This window comes from Cannabis sativa, chromosome 6, assembly GCF_029168945.1.
Source record: "Cannabis sativa cultivar Pink pepper isolate KNU-18-1 chromosome 6, ASM2916894v1, whole genome shotgun sequence".
In the NCBI taxonomy this organism is placed as follows: Eukaryota; Viridiplantae; Streptophyta; class Magnoliopsida; order Rosales; family Cannabaceae; genus Cannabis; species Cannabis sativa.
The window spans coordinates 5492410-5514153 of record NC_083606.1 but is presented as its reverse complement, the minus strand read 5'-3'; the positions used below and the strand labels follow the sequence as shown (position 1 = coordinate 5514153).

The following is a 21744-nucleotide window of genomic DNA, read 5'->3' as shown; positions in this document are numbered from 1 at the left end:
CTCGAATTCATACTTACTTTTCTACATTTTTCACAATCAATGAACTAATTATGTATGTTTTATAGAAAATCATTAGATTTATTATATAATTTGATTATGCTTACTAATATTTAAGGTTTTTTAACGTACGCACGTGCGATCTCGAGCTAGTTTATTTTTATCAAATACAAGATTTTTTAATGTGCACATATGCTCTTGGACTAATTTATTCGTATTTATGTGTGGTGCTTTTCAAATTTATTGTGTAGTATCATGTCTAAACACTTATTTTTTCATATCACGAGTCATGATCGTACCTTCCAAACTTCTGGTCCTATTAGTTGCCTTTATCTCTATCCACTAATTTTTTTTTTCTTAATTTCAAAAACAAAAATATCTACTTGTCTTATCACACGTGATTATCAATCTGTTATTAAAATTAAATATATAAAAATTAATATTAAATTATACTATATACATTTAGGTATGGCTTGAAACTTGAATACCATAAATGCATGCCATCTATCGTTTCCTATATATAAATATACACCCTTCATTTATATATATATAGAAATACATTATAGAGAAAAACTAGAATAATACAGAAAATGGTATCATTCATTGCTTATATTTTATCTCTGTTCTTAATAATTTTATGTGTTAATTTTCATCCCCAGCAACAGGTTCTGGCGTTGGCTACCTCTGGATCTGATCATGGTATGTATTATGTATACATATTAATTAATATTCTAATTGATAGGCAGAAAATATTAATTGTTGGAAGAAAATATTTTGGCAATCATTAACAATTATTCTTTATTATTAATTTGAAAAAAATAATGTTACAGATTTTAGGTACATGAAATCTGTGTATGATGCCACAGAGATGTCATTAGAGGAAGAATATTATGACTACATCATAATCGGCGGTGGCACAGCCGGGTGTCCCTTGGCTGCCACCCTATCCGAAAACTACTCAGTTCTTGTCCTCGAAAGAGGCAGTGTCCCCACATCAAACCCGAATGTCTTGCACCTAAGTGGATTTCTCGCAAATCTCATGCAAGAAGAAGAAGAAACTAGGGTTACCCCGGCCCAGAGGTTTACTTCTGAGGACGGGGTTGAGAATGTGAGAGGTAGGGTTTTGGGAGGGTCCAGCATGATTAATGCTGGCTTCTTTTCGCGAGGAGACGAGGGTTTCTACTCGAAATCGGGAGTAAAATGGGAGATGGATAGAGTTGAGAAGGCGTATGAGTGGGTTGAAGAGAGTATAGTGTTTCGGCCAAAGTTGCCTGTTTGGCAATCTTCTTTTAGAGATGCTTTGTTAGAAGTTGGTGTGGGTCCTAATAATGGATTTGATTTGAATCACAAACTTGGTACTAAAATTTCTGGCTCAACTTTTGATGAAGTTGGGAGAAGACATGGTGCTGTGGAGCTTCTTAATAAAGGAAATTTGAATAACTTAAAAGTTGGTGTTCATGCCACTGTGGACAGAATCATCTTCTCTACAAAAGTATCAAGTAATAATAATATTTATTAATGAGTTTTATTTTTATTTTACAGTTATTAATTTGTGTTATAGTAAATTATGAACTAACACTTTACTTGTTATGAGACAGATAATTATCATTCTGGCGATGACAGTGATCAGAACTCTCCAAGTATGTTAAATAGTTTATAGTAATTAAATTAAATTTTGCCAAAAACTACAAAGAAATGTAATTAACATTTTAATAAGCTTGCTCTTCTTTCATTTTATCTTTTTTTGACTAATGTATGATATCTCTTTTGACAAAGTGTAAAATAATATTTTTAAAGTTATTGTTTTTAATTATTGAAATGGTGGTCTAGAGAGAGTGGATCTCTATTTGTATTTTTTCTTTAATGGAACCTATTTGTATTATTTTAATATAGACATTATTTTATCTTTTTTACAAGATATAAAATAATAATGTCTCATTATAAGTTTACAGTATTCTTATTAAATATCAGTAGTGTCTAGTATAATTTTAAATAAGCAGTGTTTTATAAATAATTAGTGATATTATATATAATAATTATTAAATTAAACTATGTGAGACTCAATACTTAATAAAAATTAATAATAATATGACAGTGCTAATACTTTTAGTATTTTTCGTAAATTTAAAGATCTCAAAGATATTAAATGATTTAGAAGCTGAAGAGAGGACAAAAAAAAAAAAAAGATATGATAGAAATAATGAACGCATTCAATTTTATTATTTTTAATTTATATTAATCTTTTTAAAAGTAAAAAAAAAACATTAATTAATTAAGAGTAAAGTTTAAAAATTATTTTAAGTTAGAATTGTTTTTAGGGACTTTTTGAACAAAGTTAGAATTATTTTTTAATATAAGAGTGCTTTATTAGGTATATAATTTTTTGAGGTGCATGTATCTATTTTCACTACAAAAGATTTTTATTTTTTAGTGATAATTTTTTATCACAACATAATTTCTTTTCTTACTAAATGTGAGTTTTAGTCATAACAAAATGTTACTTGTGACTAAAATATAATATTTAGATATAAGTTGTCACTAATTTAATTTTAGTCACAACAGCTATTGTGACTAAATATACATTTAGTCACAACATTGTAATTTTTGTGACTATTAGCTTTAGTCACGAACTTTTTAATCACAACATAAGAATGATAATTTGTAATTAATCACAATTTTTTCACTTTTAATCACAAATTTTATTGTGACTAAAAGTAGGATTTTTTGTAATATTTATATATGATTCTATCATAAAATAATGTTTGAAATAATTGATTGATTTTAATTCCACAGAACCTTATGCCATTGGAGTGATGTATAGTGATTCAAAAGGAAAATCTCACACAGTGTTAGTTAGACACAAAGGAGAAATTATATTAAGTGCTGGTGCAATTGGAAGTCCTCAACTTTTGCTACTAAGTGGAATTGGCCCACATTCTTACCTCTCATCACTTAATATCCCAATAGTCCTTTCTCAACCTAATGTAGGAGATTTCATTGCTGATAACCCTCGTAACAACATCAATCTCATTATACCATTTCCAACTGAGCCTTCCGCGGTTCAAGTTGTAGGAATTACAGACCATTATTTCATGGAAACCATCTCGGCTAATCTTCCCAATTCCCCAACTCCGTTACCTTTTAGTATGTACCCTAAATCCTCCACCGCGAATTTGGGTATGGCCATCATTTGCGAAAAGCTAAGGCATCCCTTGTCGAGTGGCTCTCTATGGTTGGCTTCATCCAACGATGTGAGAGTCACTCCACATGTGCGGTTCAATTACTTCTCTCACCCTAAAGACCTCTCCCAGTGTGTTAGCGCGGTGAGGAAGATCGGTGAGGTGTTAAGCAGCAAATCTATGGAACGATTTAAGATGGTTGATTCTAATGAAGAGAGAAATTTTATGTATTTTGGGCCTTCTTTGCCGACGAATCAGTCAGATGAGTCGGCAATGGAAGAATTTTGTCGAAGCAGTGTGACAACCATATGGCATTACCATGGTGGATGTACGGTTGGGAAAGTTGTCGATGGTGATTTTCGAGTTATGGGGGTTAATTCGCTTCGCGTTGTGGATTGTTCTACTTTTTCGTGTCTGTCCCGGGACCAATCCTCAAGCCACTACCATGATGTTAGGCCGGTAAGTTAAATTATATTGTCCTTGAAAAAATTTATAGAGCTAATTAATGAGGAGAAAAAGAGAGAGCTAATGAAATTTATTTTACAAAATAAATTATTTTTATTGGCTATGTCTTCAAGATTATATTTCTGTTTTTATAAATTTAAAATATTTCACTAATAAGTAAAGATTTATAATGTATGCATGTAGCACAATTGTTGAGATTAATACCCTTGATTATAAAAAAGTTATGAGTTCTAATAATTATTATGATTTTCCAATAACCAATTTTATCATCTAAAGGTTTGATTTTTGTTTTTATATAAACCTAAAATATGAATTTATAGTTTTTTTCAACCTTTTTACGAATTTAAATATTTTTTTATAAAGATACGGAATGTTGTTTTTACAATAATATTATTTTACATTACCTCCAAGTTACTTTATATTTATATTGTATTATGTTGTTTATACGTTATTTTTGTACGTAAAAATAATTTAAAAAATATATAAAAAAAAAAGTAACATATAATTCCTATAAATTATATAAAAGATACAATTTTAAATATTTTGTATAAATATTTACAATTTATATATTATGATATTTATATTTAAATGGAAAACATTAATATATAAAAACAACATATAAAATGGTAATAATAATTCAATTATATCTATTATTTGGGCCTCATAAAAAATCTCATAAGTGTTTTGTGTTTGTGTTTGATTAATTTGAGCAGGTATGTTGGGCTTAAGATGTTGCAGGAAAGGGAAGTCGAAGCAAAGGCAGAATAATATCATTACATCATAAAATAATGTTATGATGTTATAAATATTAATGTGCCATAAAATATAATTTGTTAAAATGCAACATTTATTTGAAAAGTATACATCTAGTTTTTATTCTCTAACTTTTGTAACTCCAACAATATATATTATAAAGTGTGTCAATAAGAGTTACATTTTATCTTAAATTTCATGAAGTTATAAATTGGAGATTTTTTTTTCTTTTTTTGAATTTCTACAAGTGTTTAATACACATATGTTACAACAAAATGACATGGAAAAAGATTTACACTACAAAAAACTGCTATTTTTAGTAATAACTTTTTAGTCACAACATATTTTTTTGTAACTAATTAAATGTGACTTTTAGTCACAATAAAAACTTACTTGTGACTAAAACGTAGTATTTAGCTACAATTTAGTTTTAGTCACAATAAGTATTGTTATTGTGACTAAAAACGCATTTAGTCACAACAAATTATAATTTTTGTGACTAATACTTTTAGCCATGGACCTTTTAGTCACCACATAAGAATGATAATTTATAATTAGTCACAACTTTTTTACTTTTAGTCATAAATTTTGTTGTGACTAAAAATAAAAAATTTTATAGTGTTAGTGTATTTTGGCGACTTATAACCAAAGCTAAGAAATACTACATGAGACATGCCCCCCATATAGTATGGTGAAGTTGGTAGCTAGCACTTTGAAAACTTTGGTTTTATTGGGGCATTTTGTGAGTGATTCGAGAGTTGCTAAAAATTTGAGAAGATAGTGAAGTATGGAATGTTTTGAGAATTCATGAATTCAATATAGAAAGAGTTACTACTACAGAGTAGACTTTTGTTATTGGTTCAAGGGACACTTTTTTTAAACTGACACTAAAGACCACCCTAACTCTTTGGTCTCGATTTATAACTGGTACCTATATTGACTTTAAGTATCGGTTAGTAGACCGGCTGATACTAAAAGTATAATCGACATCAAAAAAATTTTAAAAATATATACATATAGATTGAGTATAGGTGTCGATTCATAATCGAGACTAAAAGATCATTTGATCTCGGTTATAAACCGACGTTTACATACACATTTAAAAAAATCTGAATAAAAAAATAAAGAAAGAAGGTATAAACAGAAAGTTTCTCCCCCTCATTTTGAAAACCCTAAAAAATCCTAACTCTCTCCCTCACCCTCTTGTGCGACGTTGAAACCCCAACCCTAGCTCTCTCCCTCACCCCCTCGTGCGGCATCGAAGGCCAACCCCAACCCCAGAAACTGAGACCATATATATCTCTCTCTCCCCAGCGATTGAGTCCTAACCCCAAAAAACCCAAGCCTGAAACCCCTTCTTCTTTGTGCAACACCCCTTCTCCACGATGGTCGTCCATGGTCATCCATGGTCCATGCGTACCATAAAATCGAGATTCTAGATTTATTTTTATATTTCAGTATAATTTTTAGTTCAATTTTTTTTTATTTTGTTTGATAATTATTTGTATTTAGCAACTATATTTCTGGGATTTGTTTGTATATTGAGTTTAATGTATGTATTTTTTTTATTTTGTATTAGCTGTGAAATTAATATATTCTTATGAGAATTGTATATTTTTTTTATGTATTTTAACAGGTTTTTAAAAATGGGAAACGTTCATTTTACAGTCGTTATAATGCTAGAAAATATATTAATGAGTTTGATAGTTTTAGTGTTTTTGGAATTACTAATGTTTATACTTAATAATTATTTTTATTCAAAAATACTCCTTTTAGTGTCGGTTAAAAATCAACACTGATACCAATTAGTCTCGGTTTTAAACCGACACTAAAGGAAAAAAAAATATATGTGTACATTTTAAGTGTCAGTTTTAAAATGACAGCAAAACTCATTCATCTCGGTGTATAACCGACACTTAAACTTTGACTTTTTGTCATTGTGAAATAAGTGTCGGTTCTATGAACTAACATTAAAAATATAAGTGTTAGTTTAAAAATGATACTGAAAATACAGTTTGTAATAGTGAGTGAAAAAAAAAAAGTATACTTGAAAGTGTGATTTAAAATATGTAATAGTACAATAGTATTTATAATGAAAAGAGTTAAAATATAGATGTTGGATAAAAACAAAGTTGAGTGAGGAGAAAAAAACTCCTAAAATCTAATCATTTTATTTTTATTACATAGATAATATATTAAAAATAATAATATATAATATATTATATATAAATTTTTTTTTGAAGTTATATATTATATATAGTTTGAAACTTGACTTTAGTATTTCAGATTTGTAATTAATGTATTTTTTATTTTATTTTAATCTAACGAATATAGATTATGGTGTTATAAGTTTATAACTTATATGCTTAATTTAATATATAGAAAAAATTATATAAAATTTGATTTTTTTTAAAAATAAATTAACGAGTTGATCGGGTCAACTCGTTGACCCGGCCAATCTGGTCAACCCTAACCTGCAGACTCAAGAGCTCGAAACCCGCGAACCCAAACCATTTCACAGGTCAGGTCCAAGTACAATTTTTTGAACCCGAAACTCGCGAACCCGAAACCCAATCAACCCACCCGATGTTCAGCCCTACGTTATAGAACATAAAGATCATATTTTGGCAGGTGGATATATATTCTTCCACAAAAAGCCCATAATTATGAAAACATGAAATGCACACGCTGATTTTAAAAAGGGAAATGTCTCAACAACTCCTACTTGGATTCAACTTCACGGGTTGGACATTAACTATTGGGAAGAAAAGACATTGTTTAAGATTGTGAGCCAACTCGGGAAGCCACTACAAATTGATCAAATAACTCAACTAAAGGAGAGGTTGTCCTATCCTTAAATTCTGATTGAGGTTGAGGTTGATCAAAGTTTCCATGATGTGATTTCATTTACTAATGAAGTGGATATGGATATGGATGGTTATGTACACTATGAAAGGACCCCTGTTCAGTGTACTCATTGTCATGGAATTGGACATTCGTTGATGGACTGCGAAAAGAAAGGGAATTAGAAGTAAGAATGGGTTCCAAAGAAAGTGAATGGGGGAAATAGCTGAGCAAAAAATAGTGTGGAGGTGGATGAAGATGGTGTTCAAGCAGTAAAAAATGGAAAGAAAATATTTAGAAAGATACCTATGATAACAGTTACTGAAAATGTATTTCATGTCTTAAGTGAAACAAACAGGGGAAAGTTCAAGAATGGTGATTGAGAATGCGAAGAAAGAATTGGGGAGGGGGGGAGCCCCTACAACTCATGGATAGAATTATGAGTAAATAAAGTGAATAAGTAAAAGGAGGTTAATAAATTAGTATCCTCATTGCAAATTGGGTTAGTAGTAGGTCTCCTTGAAACAAAAATAAAATCATTTTAAGCTAGGAGTTATGTATGTTGCTATGTTTTTGGGTTGGTGCCTCTCCACAAAAAAACATGCGACATCAACGGGGGAGAATCATTATAAGATGGAATCTTTTAATGTTTTTCAGTTAACATTTTCTTATGTACAAGCAAATTGATGCATCTCGAAGTGGAATCAAGAGTAGAGAAGGAAAAGTTTTTTGTCACATTTGTATATGCTTTCAATGATGAAGCTAGCAGAGAGATTCTTTGGAAGGATTTGAAGGCTCTGGCTAAAGGAATTTCATCTCCTAGCTAGTGCTAGGAGACTTTAATGATATCCTTGGTGTGGAAGAGAAAGTTGGTGATCGGGTAAACATCACAAGATTAACAAATTTTAAAGATTAATAAGTGCCAATTAGAATATGTGAAGTTCTCAGGATCTTTCTTTACTTGGAATAACAAGCAAGGGAGTTGAAACAGAATTTACTCCAAATTTGATCGAGTGATGGCTAATCGAGATTGGTTGGACAAATATACTTCAACCGAAGCAGTATTCGTTGCGGATGGTCAATTTGATCATTGTCCAACAATTTTGGCTATCTATCCAGAGCAAAAATTAGGGAAGAAACCTTTCAAGTATTTTAGATTTTGGCAAAATTCTATTGAATTACCTAAAATTCTAATTGATAGTTAGAGTGTTCAGCAACAAGGTACACCAATGTTCTCCTTAGTCAACAAACTGAAAAGACTAAAAGGGGCGTTGAGAACTTTGAATAATAAGGTTAGAATTGGTGGCATTCAAGCATAGGAAGTGAGGGCCTTTAATGTGCTCAAAGGTTGTCAGGAGGAACTTCATAGGTTTCCAACCAACAAGGATTTATTTGATAAAGAATTAGCTAGCAGCCAATGAGGAGTATAAATAGGTGCATCAAAATTGTTTGTCTTTCTTAGCTCAAAATGCTAAGATGCAATATTGGTTAAAAAAGGAGATGCAAGCACCACAATTTTTCATGCCATTAGTAGAGCTCGAAGGCAAGAAAATCACATTTACTCAATAAAAGACATGGAAGGACTGTGGGTGAATGATTCAAGTAAAGTAAATTATGCTTTCCTACAGTTCTACACTGAACTCTTAGGAGCCAAAATGGCTAATAGAAGATTATTTTTGACAAGTGTCAATGTGTTGGGCCCATTCTTCCACCTTGTAAGATCGCTACCTTACATTGATTTCTACATTAGTATGATATTGTCCGCTTTAGGCCTAAGCCCTCACGGTTTTATTTTTGGGCACCTTCTCAAAATGCCTCCTACTAATGAAGTAGGTGAAACACTTATATCCAAGATAACTCTTGCCTATTCTTCCAATGTGGGATTTAGATTGATACCCCAACAAAATGTGGTTGGCCCAGTGGTTAGTAGTGAACAAAATTAAATGTTGGTCAAACCATACACAAAAAAAGAAGTGAAAGCTACTGTATTTGATATTCCAAGTCAAAAGGATTTCGGACCGGATGATGTGTGTGATGTTGTTCTTTCTTTCTTACATTCATGGAGAATTCTTAAGAAAATAAACTCCACAACAATCACTTCGATTCCTAAGATTTCTTGTCCTAATTCTATAAATAATTTCAAACCTATTTCTTGTTGTAATATAATATACAAAGTTGCAACAAAATTTGTTTTTGCACGACTAGGGAAGATATATATTTCCAAAACTAATAATCTAAAATCAAGGTGGACTCATTAAGGAAGATTCATTACCTATAATATAATAGTATGTCATTATTTAGTGAAGCATTATGAGATGAAGAATGCTAAGGCTAACTATATGCTCAAACTTGACTTACAAAAGGCCTATGAGAGATTTCTTAGAGAAAATGATGCTTGCTCTTCAGTTCTAAAAAATGATTTGTATTCATATCGCAAAATTTAGTTTTCTTTTTAATGAGTCCTTGCATGAATTTTTGGGCAAAGAGAGGTGAAAACATGTCACCACTCTTGTTTGTTATGAGAAATAAAAAAAATTGTGAAAAACCGAACAATTATATAATTTCTTCTATGTATGTAACGCATTGAGATTATGTAGCTATTATGTTCACCAAAGTAATAACTGTAATAACTGTAACTCTATTAGATCAAAAGTCGAATGGTATGGCTTCTCATCTGTTATGGCTGAGTCCACAAAATGGAATACCTATAGAGGATAATGGTTTTTTTCTATTCTCTAACCAAAAACCCTAAAATACAATGGCAGAGAAAGTCGAAGTATTTGTTACCACGATAGGGTGGGGGCAAGGGATAGTCTCTGTCCTCATCAGCTGTCTATGCCATTGATTTGCCAATGGCCTTGCACAAGTACGAATTGATGAAGCATTGAACACGAAGAACTCGCAAAGGCTAGAGACTGACTTGCTAGATTTGACCCAAAAGGAGGCTACTGCGCTGGAAACATTGGGGCCGCGATATATCATTTGATGGATTTTGGGGATGGCAATATGAAGGTATTGCTGAATGGGTCTAAGTTGAAGGGGATGGTTAATTTAGAATAACCCCCAAATTTACGGCTATTGATTGAGAATAGATTGAGTAAGTTAGATGCTTGTGCAAGTTCAGGGTTATTGGATCCAAAGGACATTGAGTTTGATAGCTTGTTGATCAAAGTGAAGGAGATTTTGGAAAGCCATGAAACTAGAAGACTTCTCAAGCTTGAAATTTTAATCATTTACTATATATTATTAATGGTGTTCTTGGTTGTAGGACATTTAGTTAACAGATAAATAAAATTGACATTTCTGACTTGGATATTTGTTACATTTCAGGGTACTCGGGATTTCTCAAAAGAACAAATGGCTATAAGAAAGAAAGCCTTTTCAATTATAGAAGATGTTTTTGAGAGGCATGGTGCTACAGCTTGGATACTCTGTTATTTGAACTAAGAGAGATTTTTACAAAAAAAAAATATGGGGAAGAAGTTGATATTTGATTTATGACATTAACTTTCTATATGTTTTTTAAAATTTTTATGAATCAATTGCTTCTAATTTGTCACAACTAAGGTTTTGTGATGGTCTAATTGGTTGTTAGGGTGGGGAGCTTTGTGACTTAATTGTTCCTTTTGCTAGATTTGTGGCTATGAATGGCATAACATCCTTCATAGCAAAGGTTTGCAGAAGAGACAACCCATCTAAAGGAAGATATCATGAATTTTATCAATGTGATTTTGATATTGCTGGTCAATTGAAAGAATGGGGCCAGATTTTGACCGAATTACTGGATGAACTGGAAATCGAAAAATATGAGGTAACTTCTCTTTCCGATCTTCATGTTCATCGGCAATTTTGTTTTCTCTATGAATTGCACTACTTGATATTTAAAGGTTCTTGTGTAGTTGTTGGTTCCGTTTGGCCTAGTTTATGAAAAAGGCCTTTTTATTTTTAACCAAAACACTTCCAAGAGTGCTTCTTTGATATTCAGCATAAAAAAAAAATCTTACCCAAACATGTCAGGGTAGGTTTTATCTAGGTAAAGTATCAATGTTAACTGTAGTACTTGTGCATTTCTGTTAAATATTCTTTTACTTAGAATGTTTGTTATTGCTTTCTTAATGATCACAGATAAAATTGAATCATTTGAAGTTACTAGATGGAATGTTAGAAATTTGTGGAGTTCCCCCCGGCAAGTTTAGAACTATTTGTTCAAGCATTGACAAGTTAGACAAGCAACCTTTTGACCAGATTAAGACAGAAATAGTAAGGATTTCTGCACATATTTTTGTGTTGCAATTTGGTTTTTTGCACTTGTTTAGAGGATCATCATGCCATTTTTCTCACATGGGTTTTCTCATATGTTGTTACTTTCATTTATACTGCTTTCGGTTTGATCTGTTGATTGGTTGATTGATTTTTACAGTTCATATATGATGTTACGATCGGAAAGTCATTGTTCAGGCTTAAGTTTGATTTTATAGATGTGTTAGTCACTTCGTGTTTTCATGTTTTATCAAAAAATGTTAGTAATTGTTTTCCCTTTAGAAAACAACATTTTGTAATAATTAATAATTCAAAAATTGTAATATTTTATAGTGAAATTGGGACATCTCAATTGTATAATTATCTAGTTAAAGAAACACACCAAAAATTATTTTACATAGTTTTATATTTCTTTTTCTTTACTTGCAATTGATTTTGAGTGCTTTTTAAATGTCACTGATATATATGTATATATATATATATAAATATATATATGTCTCGTGTACACATGAACAAAAGGCATTAGTTTATCAATTATAGCTTTATTATACAATTTGACTAAGTTGGCACAACCTTATTCCCACAACTTTCTGAAACTATATGTGAATTAATCGTACAAGTATAGTATTATAATATATCTTGTTAATTAATGTCTTTTAGTCACTTATTACATGCATAATTTATTACATTCTGAAGCATGTCACTTTTATTTCTCAGACTCTAAACACAATTACATTCATGGTTTATTACTTTTTTTGCTGTTATTTATTTATTTGTCTGTAGAGCATTTTGAAAAGATATGGTGAGGGTGGCGAGATTGTCACTTTAAATAAGGTATAACATGACAACTTTACTTTTCTTTCAAAGAGTGTAATACTACAATGTTTGTAATTAATTTCTTTGACACCTTTTCTTTACTTAGTTGAGTTTCTGTATTATGTAGGTTACTGCAATTTTCGGTTTTTCTAGCAAGGATCATATTGTGAAGATCAGCTTCTTCTTCAGGATCCTCTTCTTCAGGATTCTTGGGGATCTTCCTCTGGGTCTTCTTCGGGATCTTCTTCAGGGTCTTCTTCAGAGTCTTCTTCGGGATCTTCTTCAGGGTCTTCTTCGAGATCTTCTTCAGGGTCTTCTTTAGGATCCTCTTCTTTGGGATCTGGATCTTCTTCAGGATCTTCCTCTGGGTCTTCTTCAGGATCTTCCTCTAGGTCTTCTTCAGGATCTTCCTCTGGGTCTTCTTCGGGATCTTCTTCAGGGTCTTCTTTAGGATTCTCTTCTTTGGGATCTTCTTCTGGGTCTTCATCAGGATCTTCCTCTGGGTCTTCTTCAGGATCTTCCTCTTCTTCGGGATCTTTAACTAGGTCGTCTTCGGGATCTTCTTTTGGGTCTTCTTCTTCAGAATCCTCTTCTTCTGGGTCTTCTTCTTCGGAATCCTCTTCCCATTTCATAGCAAACGAATGATTCAACAACGTCTGAGCAGAAGGTCTCTGATTGGGGTCTCTGGTGAAGCACTCAAGTAAAAAATCTTGAGCAGTGGAAGTAAGGTAAGATGGTAGAGAAGGTGTTTCAGTAGAAATCTTGCTGAACAGCTCTTCCTGCCCCAAATTTACATCCCATGGCGTACTTCCAGTCAACATCTCAAGAACAACACACCCAAGAGCCCAAATGTCAGAGGCCTGGTCTTGAGTTTCTTCGCAAACACTCTCTGGAGACAGATACAACGAAGTACCTCTCACTCGTTTCTCAAAATCATCATTACTCTTCTTAGAGAGACCAAAATCAGCAATTTTGGCAACCAAACCATCCACACCATGAGGATTATCATCATCACAATGAACCATCAAAATGTTGGATGGTTTTATATCGCAGTGGACAAAACCCTTATGGTGTATCAACTCCAATCCTTTAAGAATAGAGCGAGTGTGTACTCTTGCTTGAGACTCAAGCAACCCAACCTTTGTTCTCTCGATCAAACCACTCAATGATCCACCCAAGGCATTCTCCAAAAACAGGTTATAAATGATTCCGCCATAGTTTCCATCATGTTCTTCAGAAAATGTATGATCGTGGCCGTAGAACTTGAGGATGTGAGGACTGGACCCCAAAGACGTATAAACAACCTTTTCCATTATGAGGTCGGCATAAGAAGAACCTGGATGAGCAGATTTTACAGCCAAACGTGACGGGAAGTCTTTAAATTGTGGTGGTCTAGAACGAGCTTCGCCAGGGATAATCGCTTCGGAAACAGAGCCATAACCTCCAACTCCCAACAATTTACCCCTCATCCATCCCCATTCTTCATCTCTTCTATATATGCTTCTTTGTTTCTTTCCTAACGAATTCTTTTCTTTTTCTTCTCTTCCTCTCTTCTTCATGATAATCATTTTCTATAATTCACTATGTTTTTAGAACACTAACGTTATTATTTTCTCTTGTTATCAGCTACAGTAATAAGTTTATATATATATATATATAGTTAGAACGCTATCCTAAGTGGGAGAGGAAACCTTACAATTTAAATTATAAATATATATTTCTTGACATATACGTATATAATTTTATACTAGCGTTTAAGTTTGAATAAACCTATTAGTATTAGGTTTATATATACATTTTTAACTAAAACTAAATCACTTTCGTATTAGGGTTTGTTTGAGATTTTTTTTATTGTAATTTATCAGTTACGAGATTTATCTTTTTTTTTGTCGGTTTTTGGTTTAATTATATAATTATTAGTTTATGTATAATTTGTTATACAGATTTTTTTGGTAATTATTTAATGAGTGTTTGCTGTCAATTAATTATCGTTAGTTACAATAAATAGTAATTATTTTAATTAAGATTTGAGATTTTATATGAATAAATAAAATATATAAATATATTTATTGATATTTATGCGTATTCATAATTATTATTATTGTTTTGTTCTACATGTTATACTTATCAATATACGTATGAATTCACTAACGTGGAAATTAAGGAAACGACATCGTTATGGGTTGCTTCCGTTGTTCTGGAAATTAAGTTCAGTAATATTACGATGGTCGTTCTCTATTCTTTTTATTGACTAATTAATATTAATTACTGTGATATGGTTTTAGTAATATTAATTTGTCTGTATGTTTTTTTCTCTTTTTATAGATAGATTTGATTAAAATTACATATATTGTTTTTCTCTTTCCCTGAATGTTTGTTTCATCGTGAAGCTTTTTGCTAATCGATAATTTCAATAATTTTGAAGTAATTTTTCTTCCAATCATACAATTATTTATTAAACATTTTGAAAAGTTTTTTTCCCATCAAACAATTATTTTTCTTCAGCCATCGTGAAACATGTTTCCTTTCTGGTCATACATTAATTAGTTACAAATATAATAGTTATTTTAATGATTGAATTAGTGCTCGTGGATCTACTTCAGACACTAATTGTATTTGACAAGATAAGTTATTTTCCATTTTTTTTATAATTTTTTTTCTTTATAGTGACTATTGTTAGTATTTTTTTTTTTTTTTTTTTTGACGCGGTGATCAAATTCACACAAGATTATCAAAGCAGCAATCCACAATCGGTGACGGCACCTCTTCGAACCAGGATAGCTCATTGTCTAACCGAAGGGCATGCTTTGCCAAACCATGCACTGCAAAATTCTCATCTCGAGCCACATGGGACAAAACTGTCCCCGAAAATTTAGACAATAAAGCTATAACGTCATCAAACAGCACCACATCACATTGAAGAAACACCTTCCTATTATTAACTAGTTGTCTTTACAGCAAGGCAAAACTGAAAAATTGCAACACCCAAACAAAAAAACAGTTATATTAGAATGACAATCTTCAAAATAAAATAATATATAAAATTAGAAATTAACACACACTTCATAACTCTAACTCTCAGCAATACTAAAAACTAAAAAATTAACAGAATTTCTAAGAATAACTAGCCAAAGGTATTAACAACAAACTAGCACCCTAATATAAAAATGTTGAAAAATTATATCAAACAAATTAAGTTTAAAATTAGGATTATCAGTAATTCTCTGTAATTGTAGATGCCCTCCACAAAATAACCTACAAAATAACAAAATAAAATTCTATTACCACACAATATAATGAAAAGATAATGTGAAATAACAATAGTAAAAAAACTATATTTAACATAAGGACTTAAACTTGAAATACTTATCTGTCAAAAAAGAACAAGTCGTTGAAATAGAAATCATGAGCAGAATCACTTCTCTTGCCAATTGACCAAACTACAAAATTACCCTAAACAAATAGGGACAAGCCATAAAATGGCACAAAAGCCAAAAGAGGTACAAAAGTCGTAAAAGGCATCAAAACTATCAAAAAATAGTGCAAAAAACCCATGTAATCTCATATACACTTTTAAACAAATATTAATACTATAATAGTCAAAACAAGGAGTAATTAACATCTTAATTAGAATTAAAATATCCCACAAAATATATATTTATATATAATATAATATTTTAAGAATTTTTAAATCAAAACTCAACTAAAATAAAATACATTTATTTATGGTAAAAATAATTAATTTAATAAAATTTAATTATGGTTTTAAAAAGTAATGGATAATGAATGCAAAAAGACCTTATAAATTAATAACTTTATGTAAAACAAAATAATACATTTTAAGTGAAAAACAATAATAAGAAGCTCTAAAATATTACACAAAATTATAAATGGTAAGAAAAAATTAAATGATAATGTAAAAATAAATTTCCTTTAATGTAATTTAATGAGTTTCATAAATCTTTTCCTAAAAAAGTATCATATATAATAATCAATATCAAATAAGATAATGAAAATAAAACTGAAATCAATCACGAGATAAAATTGGCACAACTATTAAACTACAATCAAATTCTTAAATTAAATATATAATTAAAAATAAAAGTCAAAAACCTATTAAGTAAAATTAGCCTTATATAACCTACTATATATATATATTATAAAAATAGTATGAAACTTATTAAAGCTATTAAATTACAAAAATATTAAAGCAATACTAGTAAAAGAAAATAGACTAAAATATTAAATTAAATTAAATAGTAGTACATCAACCTAAAAAAATTTTCTATTAATGCTTATTTTGTTTATTTGTAGTAAAAATAAAATATAAATTTGCAATAATATCTAATTACTCATTATTTTAAATTTCATCCCACTAATATATTGTTTGTTTATCTGCAGTTAAAACATTATTGTCCCTTCAAGCTTTCAGAGAAATGATAGCGAGTTTTGATTGCAGTTTGTTACAAAGATATTACAACTATGATTGCTTTTACTATCAGAGTTCCCGCTCTAATGATTTTAAGATCATTATTAAAAAAATTTACAAGTTTGTTATTCAGATTTCCAGGAGTGTCCCTAACCTGTGTTGCTCGTGGATTAGTTATGCATGCTCTTCGAATGAATAATTAACTTGTTTGGCTTGATATGAATATCTTTTATTTTTGTTGGGTTTATAGTATTATTTTGATTATCCTGACAAAAATAGTATTTATTTGATAAACATAAGATGTATAGTATTCATAACTAGTCTGTATGACGTTGTTATATTTTTAATAAATTTATTCAATGCAAAAAATATATATATATATATACGTATGAAATTTCTATTGTATAAGCTATTGTTTATTTTTTTTTTTTTTAAAAAAAAGAAAGAATTGGTAGATTTAATCATCATTCTTACATAAAAATCACTTGTACAAAAAAGGAGAAAAACTATTCTACAATGCATCCCCTTAAAATAGATACATTGATGCACCCTTATCTGTTTTAGCACCCGAAATAATTTTTTAGTCAATTTTTTTCTCATGGTCATGTATGTTATAGTTATTTAAGACATCCTGCAAAATTTTAAGAAATTTGGAAAAGTTTAACACGCCGAAAAATACGTTCAAACAGTGTGTTGCACGCGTGACTATTTTATTTTATACACGTGTAAAATAGACTGTTTGAACATTATTTTCTATATTGTAAATTATTCTGAATTTTTCAAAATTTTGTAGGTTATCTTATATAGCTATAACGTACATGAATATGAAAAAAAAAATAGACTAAAAAGTTCTTCTGGATACCGAAACAAGTCAAGGGTGCATCAGTATATCCATTTTAAGGGGGTACATTGTAGAATTACCCTTTAGTTTTAATTAAAAAAAAAAAAGGATTATTTCACAAAAACATAAAAACAATAAAAAAAATTTACAAAAATACGGTTTCACGGAATTTTAAACATTTTTACGAATTTTTTAATTTTATTTACAGAAAATACGGTCTTTTATGTTGTAATCTTGTTAATTTGTTGTTAATTTTTTGTTATCTGTATGTTATTTTTTATTGTTATTTTCATGTTACTTTTATGTAGTTTTCTTGTTGATTTTATATTATTTTTCGTGTTATTTTTTGGGTATGGCTATCATTTGCGAAAAGCTAAGGCATCCCTTGTCGAGTGGCTCTCTATGGTTCGCTTCATCCAACGATGTGAGAGTCACTCCACATGTGCAATTCAATTACTTCTCTCACCCTAAAGACCTCTCCCAGTGTGTTAGCGCAGTGAAGAAGATCGGTGAGGTGTTAAGCAGCAAATCTATGGAACGATTTAAGATGGTTGATTCTAATGAAGAGATAAATTTTATGTATTTTGGGCCCTCTTTGCCGACGAATCAGTCAGATGAGTCGGCAATGGAAGAATTTTGTCGAAGCAGTGTGACAACCATATGGCATTACCATGGTGGATGTACGGTTGGGAAAGTTGTCGATGGTGATTTTCGAGTTATGGGGGTTAATTCGCTTCGCGTTGTGGATGGTTCTACTTTTTCGTGTCTGTCCCGGGACCAATCCTCAAGCCACTACCATGATGTTAGGCCGGTAAGTTAAATTATATTGTCCTTGAAAAAATTTATAGAGCTAATTAATGAGGAGAAAAAGAGAGAGTTAATGAAATTCATTTTACAAATAAATAATTTTTATTGGTTATGTATTCAGGATTATATTTCTGTTTTTTATAAATTTAAAATATTTCACTAATAAGTAAAGATTTATAATGTATGCATGTAGCATAATTGTTGAGTATTAATGCCCTTGATTATAAAAAAGTTATGAGTTCTAATAATTATTATGATTTTCCAATAACCGATTTTATCATCAAAAGGTTATTTTTGTTTATATATAAATCCAAAATATGAATTTATAGTTTTTTTCAACTTTTTTACGAATTTAAATATTTTTTATAAAGATATAGAATGTTGTTTTTATGTTGTTTTTACAATAATATTATTTTATATTACTTTCAAGTTACTTTATATTTATATTGTATTATGTTGTTTATACGTTATTTTTGTACGTAAAAATAATTAAAAATATATATATATATAAAAGTAACATATAATTCGTTTAATTTATATAAAAGATACAATTTTAAATACTTTGTATAAATATTTACAATTTACATTATGATATTTATATTTAAATGGAAAACATTAATATAAAAACAACATATAAAATGGTAATAATAATTCAATTATATCTATTATTTGGGCCTCATAAGAAATCTCATAAGTGTTTTGTGTTTGTGTTTGATTAATTTGAGCAGGTATGTTGGGCTTAAGATGTTGCAGGAAGGAAAGGGAAGTCGAAGCAAAGGCAGAATAATACCATTACATCATAAAATAATGTTATGAATATTAATGTTCCATAAAATATAATTTGTTAAAATGTAACATTTATTTGAAAAGTATACATCTGGTTTTTATTCTATAACTTTTGTAACTCCAACAATATTTAAGTGTGTCAATAAGAGTTACATTTTATCTTAAATTTCATGAAGTTATTATAAATTGGAGATTTTTTTTTTCTTTTTTTGAATTTCTACAAGTGTTTAATACATGTTACAGCAAAATGACATGAAAAAAGATTTACAAAAAAACTACTACTTTTAGTGATAACTTTTTCGTCACAACATATTTTTTGTGACGAAAGATGACTTTTAGTCGCAATAAAAACTTACTTGTGACTAAAACATTGTCTTTAGCTACAAGTTGTAACTAATTTAATTTTAATCACAATTAGTATTGTGACTAAAAACACATTTAGTCACAACAAATTGTAATTTTTGTGACTAATACTTTTAGCCACGGACCTTTTAGTCATAACTAATAATAATAATAATTTATAATTAGTCACAGCTTTTTTTACTTTTAGTCACAAATTTTGTTGTGACTAAAAATAAAAAATTTTGTAGTGTTAATGTATTTTGGAGACTTATAACCAAAGCTAAAAAATACCACATGAGACATGCCCCCCATATAGTGTGGTGAAATGTTGGTAGCTAGTAGCACTTTGAAAACTTTGGTTTTATTGGGGCATTTTGTGAGTGATTCGAGGGTTGCTAGAAATTTGAGAAGATAGTGAAGTATGGAACGTTCTGAGAATTCGTGAATTCAATATAGAAAGAGTCACTACTACAAAGTGGACTTTTGGTATCGGTTCAAGAGACGTTTTTTTTAAACTGACACTAAAGACCACCCTAACTCTTTGGTCTCGATTTATAATTGGTACCTATAATGACTTTAAGTATCGGTTAGTAAACCGACACTGAAAGTACAATTGAGATCAAAAAAGTGAAAATATATATATATATATATAGATTGAGTATAGGTGTCGGTTCATAACCAAGACTAAAAGATCATTTGGTCTCAATTATAAACCGACATTTACAAACACATTTAAAAAAATCAGAATAAAAAAATAAAGAAAGAAGGTATAAATAGAAAGTTTCTCCCCCTCATTTTGAAAACCCTAAAAAATCCTAACTCTCTCCACCACCCTCTTGTGTGGCGTCAAAGGCCAACCCCAACCTCAAAAATTGAGACCATCTCTCTCGTCAGCGATTGAGTCCTAACCCCAAAAAACCCAGGCCTGAAACCCCTCTTCTTTGTGCAACACCCATTACTGAAACCTCTCTCTCTCTCTCTCTCTCTCTCTCTCTCTCTCTCTCTCTCTCTCTCTCTCTCTCTCTCTCTCTCTCTCTCTCTCTCTCTCTCTCTCTCTCCCTCCCTCTCCTTTGTCTGACACCGGAGCTCAAGCAAGCCACTCCAAAAAACCACGAGTCGAGAACCCCGAAGCCCATCTCCTCTTCGTCTCTATCTTGATGCAACCATGGCCAAGTCCACGATGGTGGTCCATGGTCATCGATGGTCCATGCAGACCATAGAATCGAGATTCTAGATTTATTTTTATATTTCAGTATAATTTTTAGTTCAATTTTTTTTTATTTTGTTTGTATTTAGCAACTATATTTTTGGGATTTGTTTGTATATTGAGTCTAATGCATGTATTTTTTATTTTGTATTGGTTGTGAAATTAATAAATTCTTATGAGAATTGTATATTTTTTTTTATGTATTTTTGTAATATCCAGTTTATTTTTATTATTATTATTATTATCATTATTATTATTATTATTATTATTATTATTTTTGTTGTTGTTGTTGTTGTTGTTGTTGTGCGTGTGTGATTAGAAAAAAAAAATGATATATATATATGTATATTAAATAGTGAGATAAATAAATAGTGAAGCATTAGATTAGTTAGTTAGTTTAAAATTTAAAATTTAAATTTAAATCAGCATAATTTTATCTGATTAGTTAGATATTTATTTTTAAATTTAAACCTATTATACGATATGTTATATACGTATATACTCTATAACCCTAGCAGCCAGATAGTATCGTATTCCCTTATTCTCACCATCTCTCAATTTCTCTTTTTTTATTCTCTCTATTGAACCAAATCAATTGTTTTAATCTTAAGAGCTTCGGGGTTAGCAATCAACCGATCATCGTTCCGTGTCTTCGAAATCTTCAGGTAAAATTCGTACTTGTTTTTATTTTCGTTTTCAGAGAAATAGGCTTTCATAAAACTATCATATCTCTCTCCCCATAGGTCCGTTTTCAGTGATCTAGGTACCGTTTTAAAGATAATTTAATGATCTATATTTTCTATGAAAAAACTCTTTCCTAATTCTGAATATTTCGATGTCAAAAAATTCATGTTTTACAGACTGTCGATTTACAGTTTTTTTTAAAATTTCTTTTCGATATTGCCTTAGTAAAAGTGTCATATCTCTCTCGATATCTATTATTTTCAAGCGATTCTTGTACTGTTAGAAAGATAATTCAATAATCCATATTTTCTTTGAAGAAACCTTTCCCTAGTTA

The 21744-nt window shown here is 30.2% G+C and overlaps 2 protein-coding genes and 1 pseudogene across 2 annotated transcripts; 2 read left to right on the top strand and 1 right to left on the bottom strand.

The window, feature by feature from the left end:
- Window positions 1-312: 312 nt before the first annotated feature.
- On the top strand, window positions 313-4783 carry LOC115725082 ((R)-mandelonitrile lyase 1-like; annotated as a pseudogene).
- A 5440-nt stretch (window positions 4784-10223) lies between these two features.
- Window positions 10224-12338, top strand: LOC133039110 (histidine--tRNA ligase, cytoplasmic-like). The gene is made up of 6 exons (XM_061117922.1): window positions 10224-10250; window positions 10569-10634; window positions 10834-11049; window positions 11364-11498; window positions 11659-11757; window positions 12282-12338. The coding sequence occupies exons 1-6, from the start codon at window positions 10224-10226 to the stop codon at window positions 12336-12338; spliced, it is 600 nt and encodes a 199-aa protein (XP_060973905.1).
- A 176-nt stretch (window positions 12339-12514) lies between these two features.
- Window positions 12515-13888, bottom strand: LOC133039109 (mitogen-activated protein kinase kinase kinase 20-like). The gene has a single exon (XM_061117921.1). It carries the CDS (start codon window positions 13880-13882, stop codon window positions 12515-12517), a length of 1368 nt encoding a protein of 455 aa, XP_060973904.1. The 5' UTR covers window positions 13883-13888.
- Window positions 13889-21744: the final 7856 nt, after the last annotated feature.